Raw genomic sequence first — 15,820 nt, 5'->3', positions numbered from 1 at the left:
CGAGTCCCCGAGACCCCGAGACCCCGAGTCCCCGAGTCCCCGAGTCCCGTCCCCGAGACCCCGAGTCCCTTAGACCCTGAGTCCCGTCCCCGAGTCCCCGAGTCCCCGAGTCCCCGAGACCCCGAGACCCCGAGACCCCGAGTCCCCGAGACCCCGAGTCCCCGAGACCCCGAGTCCCGTCCCCGAGACCCCGAGTCCGCGAGTCCCCGAGTCCCGTCCCCGAGTCCCCAAGACCCCGAGTCCCCGAGTCCCGTCCCCGAGTCCCGAGACCCCGAGACCCCGAGACCCCGAGTCCCATCCCCAAGTCCCGTCCCCGAGTCCCGTCCCCGAGTCCCCGAGTCCCCGAGTCCCCGAGTCCCCGAGACCCCGAGACCCCGAGTCCGCGAGTCCCCGAGTCCCGTCCCCGAGACCCCGAGTCCCGTCCCCGAGTCCCCGAGACCCCGAGTCCCGTCCCCGAGTCCGCGAGTCCCCGAGTCCCGTCCCCGAGACCCCGAGTCCCCGAGTCCCGTCCCCGAGTCCCCAAGACCCCGAGACCCCGAGTCCCGTCCCCGAGACCCCGAGACCCCGAGTCCCGTCCCCGAGACCCCGAGTCCCGTCCCCGAGACCCCGAGTCCCTGAGTCCCGTCCCCGAGTCCCCAAGACACCGAGACCCCGAGTCCCGGCCCCCGGCCCAGACACACCGAGGTGAGTAGAGGGGCTGAAAGGGAAAGTCTCGTCCTTAGTCTGCCTGGCCAGGATAGGGGAGGCTGCTCAGTCCACGTCTGAGAGCTTCACGTTAACAGAGCCATCCCCTTGTGAGTCTCAATGTTGTCCCAGAGAGGGTGGGAGGAAAGTCAATGATCGGGTGAGGGAGACAGGGATAGGAGGATGTGCTGAAGGGTGGGAGGAGGCTCGTGTGGAGCACAAGGGCCAGCATGGAGCAGTTGGGCCGAGTGGCCTGTTTCTGTACCGTGTTAATACTCTTAACACTCGGGCAGAGCAAGATCCCAGGAGGGCGTGACCTCACAAAACCTGAGACAGGATGTTAAAAGTGGGAGCTGAAGCGGGGAGCGCAATGGGTTTGCGAAAGCTGTGTCTGGCTTGATGTTTTATCACCGACAGTCACACCCCCTGAAATCCCACCATCCTCCCTCTTGCATTGGCAGCATTTTGCAGTTCCTGTTGATTGAAAGGCCTTTCCCAACACCACATTCCTTTGGATGTTCACTACGAGCAGAGTACAGACCGCACTCAACCAGCCCTGCTCGCAAAACACCTGTTAGACGTGACTCCACATTTGGACAGCACTCGCTGAACAATCCCCAGTGCGCCCATAGTGACATGAACAAACCAGTTTATGATCAGTCCAGCTCACTAGTAGTGACGTACTCTCATTGCAGGGGCTCACTCTCGCTCTCTGCAAGAAAAAGGAATATGTTCAAGCCTTGCACCTTTTTGGGAATTACCCGGGAGCTTGGGGAGCCTATAGCTCCCCATTGCTTTCTCTATGGCAGCGCCTCAGCCAATCAGAAACGACTTGCCAACCAATCAACACCCTTTTCTCGTGTAGTATAAATTGTTGTGATAGTTTGAAATTTGGCATTCTTGTGTTTGTCCTGATGAGTGCAAGATGAAAAGATTCGGCAACATGTCTCTCTCTTTTCAGCAATAACGTGTTTAATTTTCTTCCCGCCGTTTCTCAGTTGAATTTGGGATAGGAAATTGTCCGGAAAGTCAGATTGAATTCTTGCTGAATTTCATCCGGGATCATCTCCACCTCCAGTGCTTTCTGTCTGTACAGGATTTCCTGTGTCTTCCTCAACAGGTGAAGGTGAGTGTACAAATGGCTTTTTCTTTATCATAGACTAACTGAGTATCTCCACCCTGGTTCCCATCCTGTCTATTCCCTTGGCGGCCCTCCCCCACCCACACTCTGTCACTGCATGACGTGCGTTACTGTAGGCCCCTGCAACATACCATCCTCTTCCTCAGTGAAGGAACGGCGATATATTTCCAAGTCAGGATGGTGAGTGACTTGGAGGGGAACTTCCAGGTGGTGGTGTTCCCATCTATCTGCTGCCCTTGTCCTTCTAGATGGTAGAGGTTGTGGGTTTGGAAGGTGCTGTCGAAGCAGCCTTGGTGAATTCCTGCAGTGCATCTTGTAGATGGTACACACTGCTGCTACTGTGCGTCGGTGGTGGAGGGAGTGAATGTTTGTGGATGTGGTGCCAATCAAGTGGCTGCTTTGTCCTGGATGGTGTTGAGCTTCTTGAGTGTTGTGGGAGCTGCACTCATCCAGGCAAGTGGGGAGTATTCCATCACACTCCTGACTTGTGCCTTGTAGACAGTGGACAGGCTTTGGGGAGTCAGGAGGTGAGTTACTCACCACGGGATTCCCAGCCTCTGACCTGCTCTTGTAGCCACAGTATTTATATGGCTGGTCCAGTTCAGTTTCTGGTCAATGGTAACCCCCAGGATGTTGATAGTGGGGGATTCAGTGATGGGAATGCCATTGACTGTTGAGGGGCATTATTCTAACCAGTGACCTCCTGATGTTCTCTGTCTCTGTACCGACTCAATCACCCTGAACAAAGCGGCAACCCGAATCCTTTACCCCAACAAACCAAGGCCACTGGATCCAACAAACTGGCGACGGGAGTAAAAGCGCAAAAAACCACTGACAAAAATTAGGTAAAAAGCGAGAGAGGAAATCTAAGGAAACCAGAAGAACAGAAATCGGCCAGTACCTCGGGCAGTAGCTGTAAGTTAAAGAAAACTCTCTTCCTGATCGTCGGGACAATCTTCCTGGAGCGTGCAGCCATTCGGAAAAGTAGCACCATTCACCCCAACCTCGGACGCCTGGTCTCATTATGTCGAACGCCTCGCGATTTTCTTCCAGGCGAATGACCATGAGTGAGTGAGAAGCCTATCAGAAGGGAGGTGGATACTGGTGCAGCCACTACAGAGAGCGGAGAGCACGCTTTTCAATACCTGAATCATGGAGGACGGAAGCTGATTGGAGAAGAAAGGATTGAAAAATTAAAGACTGACACAGGAGAAGACATACAAGTCATGGGTGTGTGTAAAGTCACAGTGAACTACGAAAGTCAAACAGTGAGATTACCCTTGATGGTGGTAGCAGGTGAGGGACCTAGTCTCACGGGACAAAACTGGCTAAAAGAAATGAAATTGGAATGGATTGAAATCTTCTAACTCAGAACTAATGGGCTATCAGAGCTACTACAAAAAATACGCCTCGGTTTTCGAGGAAGAACTTGGGAAAGTTGAGGGCTACAGGCAAAATCTTTGTGGATTCAGAGGAAACACCCAGATTTGTGAGGTAAGACCAGTCCCTTATGTAATGCGGGAAAAGGCTGAACTGGACAGATGAGAGAAGCAGGGAGTGATACAACCAGTGCAGCTTTCAGAGTGACCAGCTCCAATTGTATCTGTTCTCAAACCTGACCCAAAAGCATTCGAGTTTGTGGGGACTATAGATTAACAGTCAATAAAGTAGCAAAGTTGGATAGACACCCCATACCTGAAGTAGAAGCTTTATACGCTAGACTGGCCAGTGGAGCTGTCTACACACAGTTAGATTTGAGTCAAGCCTACCAACAGTTGTAATTCGAGCAGGCACGCCGAGCGTTTGTCACTGTAAATACAAACAAGGGATTGTTCCAATACACCCCTTTACCATTTGGTGTATCTTCAGCTTGTGCCACATTCCAAAGGACCATGGAGAGTTTACCACAGGGACTGCCCCATGTGGAAGTTTATCTGGATGACGTTCCAGTGAATGGACTCACCGGAAAGGAACTTTTGATGAACATGGAGGAAGTTCTGAAACGTTTTTGGCAGGTTAGAGCGAGATTGAAAAAGGAAAAGTGCACATTCCAAGCGGAAGAGGTAACTTACCTCGGTCACAAGGCCTACATCCAGTTGAAGAGGAAGTGGGCAGCCATTAAAGAGTCAGCAACACCAAGGGATATACCCGAACCGAAATCATTCCTGGGCTGATCAGTTACTGTGGATGTTTCTCACCTAATCTATCGACAGAACTGACACCATTGTGAACTGACACCATTGTGAACTGACACCATTGTGTTTGTTTAAGAGAAACTAGAGATGGTCATGGCAAAGACCACAAGAAGCAGCTTTCACAAAAGCAAATCAGTTGCTACAATCTTCTAACTTCTAGTACATTTTGACCCAAAGAAAGAGTTGATATTAACACGTGACACATCACCTTATGGAGTGGGAGCAGTGCCCTCCCATCCAATGGATGAAGGATCAGAATGACCTCTCGCATGTGTCGAACTCTCAGTACTACAGAGAAAAACTACTCTCAAACTGGAAAAGAAGGCCTGGCGATCACTTTCGGTGTTAAAAAGTTCCATCAATATATACAATGTTGTTATTTTACCATCATAACGCACCACAAACCATTATTGGGACTATTCGGTGACGACAAGGCTGTACCCCCTATAGTACAAGGTGGGTACAGAGTACAAAGATGGGCACTGGTCTTAGCAGCGTATGAATATACTTTGACCCGGAAGTCAAATTGCAAATGCAGATGTTCTTGGTCGTTTACCCTTGCAAGTAAAAGATGAGGATGTTCCAATTCCTCAGGAATACATCTTGTTATTGAACTTCCTGGACTCGTCACCGATATGTGCCAAACAAATGAAAGATTGGACAAACCGAGACCCAGTCTTAGCCAAAGTGAGAAATCACGTTCTTCATGGTTGGTCACAGGAACAGGAATCTGATGAGATGTTTCCTGGGCTATAACCAGCCAGGAAGGTATCTTATTGTGGGGATCACGAGTGATGGTTCCTCCAAAAGGATGATAACCATTGTTACCCGAACTTGACAGTGCAGATCCCGGAATTTCCCGAATGAAGGCAGTAGAGCGCAGCGAGATGTGGTGGCCGGGAATGGATGGAGAAATGGAAAAGTTAGTGAGAAGCTGTATGCAGTGTCAGCAAGTACAAACATGACCTGCAGCAGCTCTGTTTCCCCCCTCTGGGAGAGGCCAGGAAGACCATGGCTGTGCGTACACACCGACTGGGAACAATGACTCTCGTCACGTGCGTTCAGACGGATCGCCTGCAGCGCTGGTATCAGGTATCAGATACTGGAACAGTATTTAAAGTGCTGAATTTAACTGGTTTACAAGCCTCGGTGGTGTTGTTCATGTGAACACATCTCCATTCCTCCCTTCTTCCAATGGACTGACCGTGAGAGTAGTTCTGACGTTTAAATCCGGTAGAAAGAAATGATCTGGAGATTTGCACGATTTCTATTCCACTTTCAAACCACCCCTTATTCGACACCTGTTGAATTATTGATGAAACACCGTCTCCGATCGAGGTTGAGCCTAATTATGCCAAACTTGAGGGGGGAGGTGGGGGAGGATAGACAGAAGGCAGGAAACTCAGAAAAGGGGGCATGATTGTCACAGTTGGGACAGAACATTTAATGTAGGAGAGAAAGTATTTGTGAACAATTCGAGAAGCGCCAACACAGTGGTTCAGTGAAATAAATGCTGCAATGGGGTCTCTCTCCGACCACACGAAAGTGGAAGATCGAATAGTAAAGGAGACATGTGGGTCACATATGAAGTGGAGAAATATCCAGAAGCGATTTCACCAGCGTCCGAGACTGAATCAACATTTCCTGTAGAAAGAACTCAGCCGAGTACAAACGTATTTGAAGGATCGACTGTGCCTGAAGCAGCTGAAGAAACAAATGTTCAGGGACCTGCTGTAGAACCTGACACTCAGACAACTTCAGTAAGGGAGACTCGAAAGCAGACTGCAGAAGCTGGAGAGCTGAGACCTTCTACACACATAAGGAACCTTCCCTACCCTCCACCCCACTCCCGAGACTGACTGTAAATAATTCAACTGTGTAAATAAGTTGATCTATTGAAAAATTGTTAAATATAATTTTCAGTAAAGGGAGAGGGATGTAGTAACCTAAGGTGTAATACACCTTTAAGACCAGTACTGTAATGTAAGGTCACATGATCTTATTGTCCAATAGCAGCGTAGCGCGAGCTACCTCAGAGTCTTGAGTTAGTCACTGCTGAGTGAAGACAGAGTTTTGATGTTGTGAGCATTAGTATAGTTGTAGAGTTAGTTGGGAAATAAACAGCATGTGTTTATTCTAACAGTGACCTCCTGATGTTCTCTGTCTCTGTACCGACTCGGTCTCCCTGAACAAAGCGGCAACCCGAATCCTTTACCCCAACAAACCCAGGACACTGGATCCAACAGTGACTTGGAGGGGAACTTCCAGGTGGTGGTGTTCCCATCTATCTGCTGCCCTTGTCCTTCTAGATGGTAGTGGTCGTGGGTTTGGAAGGTGCTGTCGAAGAAGCCTTGGTGAATTCCTGCAGTGCATCTTGTAGATGGTACACACACTGCTGCTACTGTGTGTCGGTGGTGGAGGGAGTGAATGTTTGTGGATGTGGTGCCAATCAAGCGGGGCTGCTTTGTCCTGGATGGTGTCGAGCTTCTTGAGTGTTGTTGGAGCTGCACTCATCCAGGCAAGTGGGCAGTATTCCATCACACTCCAGACTTGTGCCTTGTAGATGGTGGACAGGCTTTGGGGAGTCAGGAGGTGAGTTACTCGTTGCAGGATTCCCAGCCTCTGACCTGCTCTTGTAGCCACAGTATTTATATGGCTGGGCCAGTTCAGTTTCTGGTCAATGGTAACCCCCAGGATGTTGATAGTGAGGGATTCAGTGATGGTAATGCCATTGAACATCAATGGGCAATGGTAAGATTCTCTCTTGTTGGAGATGGTCATTGCCTGACACTTGTGTGGCATGAATGTTACTTGCCACTTGTCAGCCCAAGCCTGGATATTGTCCAGGTCTTGCTGCATTTGGACATGGGCTGCTTCAGTATCTGAGGAGTCGCGAGTGGTGCTGAACATTGTGCAATCATCAGCGAACATCCCCACTTCTGACCTTATGATGGAAGGAAGGTCATTGATGAAGCAGCTGAAGATGGTTGGGCCGAGGACACTACCCTGAGGAACTCCTGCAGTGATGTCCTGGAGCTTAGATGACTGACCTCCAATAACCACAACCATCTTCCTTTGTGCTAGGTATGACTCCAACCAGCGGAGAGTTTTCCTGTGTATTGAGATGCAAATGCTGCTTGATAGCACTGTCAATGACCCCTTCCACTCCTTTACAGATGATGGAGAGTAGGCTGATGGGGCGGTAATTGGCCGGGTTGGATTTGTCCTGTTTTTTGTGTACAGGACATACCTGGGCAATTTTCCACATAGCCGGGTAGATGCCAGTGTTGTAGCGGTACTGGAACAGCTTGGCTAGGGGCACGGCAAGTTCTGGAGCACAAGTCTTCAGTACTATTGCTGGAATATTGTCAGGGCCCATAGTCTTTGCAGTATCCAGTGTCTTCAGCTGTTTCTCGATATCACCTGGAGTGAATCGATTTGGCTGGAGACTGGAATCTGTGATGCTGGGGACCTCCGGAGGAGACCCAGATGGATCATCCACTTGGCACTTCTGGCTGAAGATTGTAGCAAATGCTTCAGCCTTATCTTTAGCACTGATGTGCTGGGCTCCCCCATCATTGAGGATGGGGATATTGGTGTAAATGTTCAGTGGCTCTGTCTTGTGGTAGCAGAAGTTGGAAATTGATCCTGGAATGGGAATCTACTGCAATCTTCGACAGTTTGATGATATGTTGACTCTGTAACAGACTCTGAGTTGCAGTTTTTAAGATGTGATCCCGTTTGTTGACCACTGTAAAGCCGCATGTCTCTTTCCACTTTCAGCCTGGATTGATGGTGTTTTTGGCGGAATTATTCTGGAACCTGGAATCTGGGAATGTACCCTGTCAGCAAGAGGGATTGAACCAAGGCAGGAGAGAGGGTGAGTGGAGGTGGAAGCCTGGTCTGTCAGGAAGCTGACCCAGTTAAATATGTGGATATCGGGATCCGGAATATCTCTGTAGAATTAACCCAGAATTACTTCCAACTCCAACCCTCCCTATCTCTGTAACCTCCTCCAACCCCGACAACCCTCCCTATCTCTGTAACCTCCTCCAACCCCGACAACCCTCCCTATCTCTGTAACCTCCTCCAGCCCCTACACCCCTCCCTATCTCTGTAACCTCCTCCAACCCCGACAACACTCCCTATCTCTGTCACCTCCTCCAGCCCCTACACCCCTCCCTATCTCTGTAACCTCCTCCAACCCCGACAACACTCCCTATCTCTGTAACCTCCTCCAACCCCGACAACCCTCCCTATCTCTGTCACTTCCTCCAGCCTCTACACCCCTCCCTATCTCTGTCACCTTCTCCAGCCCCTACAACCCTCCCTATCTCTGTAACCTCCTCCAGCCCCCTACACCCCTCCCTATCTCTGTAACCTCCTCCAGCCCCCTACACCCCTCCCTATCTCTGTAACCTCCTCCAGCCCCCTACACCCCTCCCTATCTCCTAAACCTCTTCCAGCCCCTACACCCCTCCCTATCTCTGTAACCTCCTCCAGCCCCCTACACCCCTCCCTATCTCTGTAACCTTCTCCAGCCCCTACACCCCTCCCTATCTCTGTAACCTCCTCCAGTCCCCTACAACCCTCCCTATCTCTGTTACCTCCTCCAACCCCGACAACCCTCCCTATCTCTGTAACCTCCTCCAGCCCCTACACCCCTCCCTATCTCTGTAACCTCCTCCAACCCCTACAACCCTCCCTATCTCTGTCACCTCCTCCAACCCCTACAACCCTCCCTATCTCTGTCACCTTCTCCAGCCCCTACACCCCTCCCTATCTCTGTAACCTCCTCCAGCCCCCTACACCCCTCCCTATCTCTGTAACCTCCTCCAGCCCCCTACACCCCTCCCTATCTCCTAAACCTCCTCCAGCCCCCTACACCCCTCCCTATCTCTGTAACCTTCTCCAGACCCTACACCCCTCCCTATCTCTGTAACCTCCTCCAGCCCCCTACACCCCTCCCTATCTCTGTCACCTCCTACAACCCCGACAACCCTCCCTATCTCTGTAACCTCCTCCAGCCCCTACACCCCTCCCTATCTCTGTAACCTCCTCCAACCCTCCCTATCTCTGTCACCTCCTCCAACCCCTACAACCCTCCCTATCTCTGTCACCTCCTCCAGCCCCTACACCCTTCCCTATCTCTGTAACCTCCTCCAGCCCTTCCAACCCTCCCAGATCTCTGTAACCTCCTCCAACCCCTACAACCCTCCCTATCTCTGTCACCTCCTCCAGCCCCTACACCCTTCCCTATCTCTGTAACCTCCTCCAGCCCCTCCAACCCTCCCAGATCTCTGTGTTCCTCCAGTTCTGGCCTCTTGAGCACACCCCCCACTCCCACCATGAGTGTCGGTGTCTCCAGCTGGGTTCTGCTGTTGCCTTGCTAACCCTGTCCTGGTCTCTCTGGATTTGACTGATCTTGTTCCTCATGACTTTCCAGCACTCCTGACTTGGCTGAAGTTCCTCCGCTTTGATAGAGTCGTTAGTGTTGTGTCCCGGTCCGAATTACAGGGTTAAAAAGCTGTGCTTGATTATTGATAGAAACCTGTTCCTTTAACTCACACAGATAACAGGGGGATAATTCAACTGAGTATTGATCTCTCTCTCTCTCTCTCGTGTCCCTCTCGTCTCTCTCCAGATACCCCATCGGAGGCTTGCTGTGTGTCTCTACCCCCTCGATCTTGGAGCCCACTCATTGCTTGGTCTTTGAAGGATGGGTGAGTGAATATGATCAGGCAGTCTCTGAGGAATGTCAGGCAGAAACCTTTGCAGAACCACAAGCTGCAAAAACACCACCTGTTGAAAGCTGTTTGTCCCTTTGTCCCGCTCCAGTGTGTGTGTAACCGAGCCCCTCCCCCTCGGCGCTCCCTCAGTACTGACCCTCTGACAGTGCAGCACTCCCTCAGTACTGACCCTCTGACAGTGCAGCACTCCCTCTGTACTGACCCTCTGACAGTGCAGCACTCCCTCAGTACTGACCCTCTGACAGTGCAGCACTCCCTCAGTACTGACCCTCTGACAGTGCAGCACTCCCTCAGTACTGACCCTCTGACAGTGCAGCACTCCCTCAGTACTGACTCTCTGACAGTGCGGCACTCCCTCAGTACTGACCCTCTGACAGTGCAGCACTCCCTCAGTACTGACCCTCTGACAGTGCGGCACTCCCTCAGTACTGACCCTCTGACAGTGCAGCACTCCCTCAGTACTGACCCTCTGACAGTGCAGCACTCCCTCAGTACTGACCCTCTGACAGTGCAGCACACCCTCAGCACTGACCCTCTGATAGTGCAGCACTCCCTCAGTACTGACCCTCTGACAGTGCGGCACTCCCTCAGTACTGACTCTCTGACAGTGCGGCACTCCCTCAGTACTGACCCTCTGACAGTGCGGCACTCCCTCAGTACTGACCCTCTGACAGTGCAGCACTCCCTCAGTACTGACCCTCTGTCAGTGCGGCACTCCCTCAGTACTGACCCTCTGACAGTGCGGCACTCCCTCAGTACTGACCCTCCCACAGTGCGGCACTCCCTCAGTACTGACCCTCTGACAGTGCAGCACTCCCTCAGTACTGACCCTCTGACAGTGCAGCACTCCCTCAGTACTGACCCTCCCACAGTGCGGCACTCCCTCAGTACTGACCCTCTGACAGTGCGGCACTCCCTCAGTACTGACTGTCTGACAGTGCGGCACTCCCTCAGTACTGACCCTCTGACAGTGCGGCACTCCCTCAGTACTGACCCTCTGACAGTGCAGCACTCCCTCAGTACTGACCCTCCCACAGTGCGGCACTCCCTCAGTACTGACCCTCTGACAGTGCAGCACTCCCTCAGTACTGACCCTCTGACAGTGCAGCACTCCCTCAGTACTGACCCTCCCACAGTGCGGCACTCCCTCAGTACTGACCCTCTGACAGTGCGGCACTCCCTCAGTACTGACTCTCTGACAGTGCGGCACTCCCTCAGTACTGACCCTCTGACAGTGCGGCAGTCCCTTCTGCACGGACAGTCTGGGTTGAGGAATAGCAGGAGGTTTGCTGTCTGGGTGAGGGGTGTACGTGCTGACCGTTAGTTTGCCTGTTTTAAAGGTGGAATATTCCTGGCTGCTTCAGTACCTCGGGGTTCACTCCCAGTTATTTCTGTTTTCTCCCCCGTGTTGGGAGGAACAGAATGGACTTCACTGTCCCTGTGATGCTGCTGTGTAGCTGAATGTCTCGCTGGGCGCAGGGATAAGGGCTGAGCCTCTCCTGTCAGCTCCAAGTCCCGAGCCTGTGGAAGGTGAACGCTGGCTTCCCCAGCAAGCCCTGTATTCCATTTCAATCCCCCTGGAATTACTGTCCCGCTTTGTCCCTCTGTGAGGGGAGAGCCCCTGTGTGTGTGTGTGTGTGTGTGTGTGAGGGGAGAGCCCCTGTGTGTGTGTGTGTGTGTGTGTGAGGGGAGGGCCCCTGTGTGTGTGTGTGTGTGTGGGGAGAGCCCCTGTGTGTGTGTGTGTGTGGGGGGAGAGCCCCTGTGTGTGTGTGTGTGTGTTGGGAGAGCCCCTGTGTGTGTGAGGGGAGAGCCCCTATGTGTGTGTGTGTGTGTGTGTGTGTGTGTGAGGTGAGAGCCCCTGTGTGTGTGTGTGTGCGTGTGTGTGTGTGAGGTAAGAGCCCCTGTGTGTGTGTATGTGTGTGTGTGTGTGTGTGTGTGTGAAGGGAAAGCCCCTGTGTGTGTGTGTGTGTGTGTGTGAGGGGAGAGCCCCTGTGTGTGTGTGTGTGTGTGGGGGGAGAGCCCCTGTGTGTGTGTGTGTGTGGGGGGAGAGCCCCTGTGTGTGTGTGTGTGTGTTGGGAGAGCCCCTGTGTGTGTGAGGGGAGAGCCCCTATGTGTGTGTGTGTGCGTGTGTGTGTGTGTGTGTGTGTGTGAGGTGAGAGCCCCTGTGTGTGTGTGTGTGTGCGTGTGTGTGTGTGAGGTAAGAGCCCCTGTGTGTGTGTGTGTGCGTGTGTGTGTGTGTGTGTGTGTGAGAGGGGAGAGCCCCTGTGTGTGTGTGTGTGAGGGGAGAGCCCCTGTGTGTGTGTGTGTGTGTGTGTGTGTGTGAGGGGAGAGCCCCTGTGTGTGTGTGTGTGTGTGTGAGGTGAGAGCTCCTGTGTGTGTGCGTGTGTGTGTGTGTGTGTGAGGTGAGAGCCCCTGTGTGTGTGTGTGTGTGTGTGAGGTGAGAGCTCCTGTGTGTGTGTGTGTGTGTGTGTGTGTGTGAGGTGAGAGCCCCTGTGTGTGTGTGTGTGTGTGTGTGTGTGTGAGGTGAGAGCCCCTGTGTGTGTGTGTGTGTGAGGTGAGAGCCCCTGTGTGTGTGTGTGTGTGTGTGTGTGTGAGGGGAGAGCCTCTGTGTGTGTGTGTGTGTGTGTGTGTGTGTGAGGGGAGAGCCTCTGTGTGTGTGTGTGTGTGTGTGAGTGAGGGGAGAGCCCCTGTGTGTGTCTGTGTGTGTGTGAGGTGAGAGCCCCTGTGTGTGTGTGTGTGTGTGTGAGGTGAGAGCCCCTGTGTGTCTGTGTGTGTGTGTGAGGGGAAAGCCCGTGTGTGTGTGTGTGAGGTGAGAGCCTCTCCGTGAATCAGTCCACGTCTCTGCCGCTGTGCTGTCTGTCTGACAGAGTGTCCCAGGGGGTCAGGAGCTGGTCTGAACTCCCCCAGACCTCAAACCCGGCCAATCCCTCCGCTGCCCACACCCACTGACCGATCAGCGATTGAGCCTTGGGGGGTTTGAGCCGCTTGGCGAGCGAATCCCTGAGGAACAGACTGAATGGAAGTGAGTTCATGCCCTTGCTGCTAGTGGGGAATAGTCAGGTTGCTGTTTGAATCAGGATGTCTCATGATCAAGTGATGATCTGTCTCGAGGTTTGTTAACACATCCCCTCTCTCTCTCTCTCTCTCTCTCTCTCTCTCTGTCTCTCTGTCTGTCTGTCTCTCTCTGTCCGTCTGTCTCTCTCTCGCTCCCTCTAGCCCAGCTCAGCGCAGTGTTGGTGAGGGTCGCATTCAGCCAGAGGCAGTGCGAGGTGGTGAGGACCCTGGAACAGAGGACCCGCTGGTGGTGGACTCGCTGGATCTGTGCTCCCTGCGTGACATGGAAGCCCCTGCCCGGCTGAGAGACTCCAAACCGGCCCATCAGGCAAGGAAGAGACTGCGCAACAGTTACATCGTCTGTGAGAGGCCTCACACTCTGGAGAGCGCCCAAGCCAGTGGCCTGCCCATCGTGGGCTGTGTTTGGCAGGCGGTGGGTCAGGCCAGAGGAGGGCACCGTGCACCGAGTGTAACAGGGAGCCTGGACACCGCAGAGGGGGCACAGGAAGATCCCGAAACGCTAGGCACATCTGGCCAGGGGGCACAGGAAGATCCCGAACTGCTAGGCACATCTGGCCAGGGGGCACAGGAAGATCCCGAACTGCTAGGCACGTCTGGCCAGGGGGCACAGGAAGATCCCGAAACGCTAGGCACATTTGGCCAGGGGGCACAGGAAGATCCCGAAGCGCTAGGCATGTCTGGCCAGGGGGCACAGGAAGATCCCGATTGGCTGGCGACGTCTGGCCAGGGGGCACAGGAAGATCCCGATTGGCTGACGACGTCTGGCCAGGGGGCACAGGAAGATCCCGATTGGCTGGTGACGTCTGGCCAGGGGGCACAGGAAGATCCCGATTGGCTGGCGACGTCTGGCCAGGGGGCACAGGAAGATCCCGATTGGCTGGTGACGTCTGGCCAGGGGGCACAGGAAGATCCCGATTGGCTGGTGACGTCTGGCCAGGGGGCACAGGAAGATCCCGATTGGCTGGCGACGTCTGGCCAGGGGGCACAGGAAGATCCCGATTGGCTGGCGACGTCTGGCCAGGGGGCACAGGAAGATCCCGATTGGCTGGTGACGTCTGGCCAGGGGGCACAGGAAGATCCCAATTGGCTGACGACGTCTGGCCAGGGGGCACAGGAAGATCCCGAACTGCTAGGCACGTCTGGCCAGGGGGCACAGGAAGATCCCGAACTGCTAGGCACGTCTGGCCAGGGGGCACAGGAAGATCCCGAACTGCTAGGCACGTCTGGCCAGGGGGCACAGGAAGATCCCGAACTGCTAGGCACATCTGGCCAGGGGGCACAGGAAGATCCCGAACTGCTAGGCACATCTGGCCAGGGGGCACAGGAAGATCCCGATTGGCTGGCGGTGTCTGGCCAGGGGAGAGCGGTCAGCCGGCGGTTTACGTACATCATAAAAACCCGGGGCACTGAGGCCAAGCGGGGGTTGCCCCCTGTGGGGTCTGTGCCAGGCACTGAGGGCAAGGTCCCCCCGTCCCCCTCCCCCGCCCCCTCCCCCTCCCCCTCCCCCGCCAGCGTCCGGATGACCAGCTTCGCCGAGCGCAGGCAGCTGAAGGGCAGGGGGCGCAGTCGGCCGGGCGCGGGGACGCCTCCGGCGGCGGCACAGCAAGATCCCGCAGGGCGGGAGGGGCCCGGGGTTGAGGGGATGCAGCTCCGGAGGGTCCTGGAGGAGAAGCGGGGACAGATCCAGGCCCAGATCAGGGCCGTGGAGGCTCTGAGCTCCCGGCATTGGCACAACCTGGGCAGGAGGGCGTTCCGGGGCCTGATGAGAGGGAGGGAGGGGGCGATGGAGGGCGAGGGGGTGAGCCGGGCCGAGGAGGAGGAGGGGGAGGGGGAGGGACGCAGAGTCCACGGCCGAGGGTCCAGCCCCAGGACCGGTCAGGGCGAGGGGCCCGATGACCACCCCGCGACGGGGGAGTTCAGCAAGAGTTTAAACACTGTCCAGGATGAACTGCAGCGTCTTTCCACCCGGGAAGCGCCGCTCCCTGTCGGGGAAGTGCAGCCAGAGTCCGAGCTCCTGTCGGCACAGCAGGATCTCCGGGACCTGTCTGCTGGGAGGCAGCCGGGAGCAGCAGGAGGCCCCAGCAGCATCAGCGATTCCGATCGCCTGTTACCGGGACCCGGTGATGCTGGCGTTCCACCCGGAGAGGGCGCCGGACCCCAGGAGGCCAGCGGGAGCAGAGCCAACGGGAACGCCGGAGAACGGAATCTTCCAGAAGGCGATGGTCGAGTGGCGGAGCACTCTCAGGTCAGGCAGACGTTACACATGTTTTGTTGCTCTGGGCGGGGTTGATGGACGTGATTTAAGGGGCTTTGCAGAGCCAAGTGAGCAGCTTTCCCCTCAAAACTCTTTCCCCGACACGTCAGGGGTTAAAATCCCACTCCACAGACTGTCTGATTCTCGCAGGGGATACTGAGGGAGTGCTGCACTGTCAGAGGGTCAGTACTGAGGGAGTGCCGCACTATCAGAGGGTCAGTACTGAGGGAGTGCTGCACTGTCAGAGGGTCAGTACAGAGGGAGTGCTGCACTGTCAGAGGGTCAGTACTGAGGGAGTGCCGCACTGTCAGAGGGTCAGTACTGAGGGAGTGCCGCACTGTCAGAGGGTCAGTACTGAGGGAGTGCCACACTGTCAGAGGGTCAGTACTGAGGGAGTGCTGCACTGTCAGAGGGTCAGTACTGAGGGAGTGCAGTACTGTAGGTGGATCAGTAGCAGAGGGACCTGGGTATCTATGTGCATAGATCATTGAAGATGGTAGGACAGGTACAGAGAACAGTTGATAAAGCAAATAGTATCCTGGGCTTTATTAACAGGGGCATTGAGTACAAGAGCAGGGAGGTGATGTTGAACTTGTCTAAGACACTAGTTCAGCATCAGCTAGAGTATTGTGTCCAGTTCTGGGAGCCACACTTTAGGAAGGATGTGAGGGCATTGGAGAGAGTGTGGAAAAGATTCACGGGAATGGGTCCAGGGACGAGG

At 54.4% G+C, this 15,820-nt stretch overlaps 1 protein-coding gene across 1 annotated transcript in view; it reads left to right on the top strand.

Annotated features, from left to right (window-relative positions):
* The window catches only part of LOC144695486 (uncharacterized), a 40,304-nt gene that overhangs the window by 11,830 nt on the left and 12,654 nt on the right, over positions 1-15,820 (top strand). The window contains exons 5-8 of the mRNA XM_078566365.1: positions 1,683-1,810; positions 7,804-7,900; positions 9,665-9,743; positions 12,987-15,090. Coding sequence (XP_078422491.1) covers positions 1,683-1,810; positions 7,804-7,900; positions 9,665-9,743; positions 12,987-15,090 — 2,408 coding nt within the window. The remainder of the gene's footprint in view (positions 1-1,682; positions 1,811-7,803; positions 7,901-9,664; positions 9,744-12,986; positions 15,091-15,820) is intronic.

The sequence above is a fragment of the Cetorhinus maximus genome, chromosome 21 (genome assembly GCF_964194155.1).
Source record: "Cetorhinus maximus chromosome 21, sCetMax3.hap1.1, whole genome shotgun sequence".
Classification (NCBI taxonomy): Eukaryota; Metazoa; Chordata; class Chondrichthyes; order Lamniformes; family Cetorhinidae; genus Cetorhinus; species Cetorhinus maximus.
This window is presented reverse-complemented; position numbering and strand designations above follow the sequence as displayed.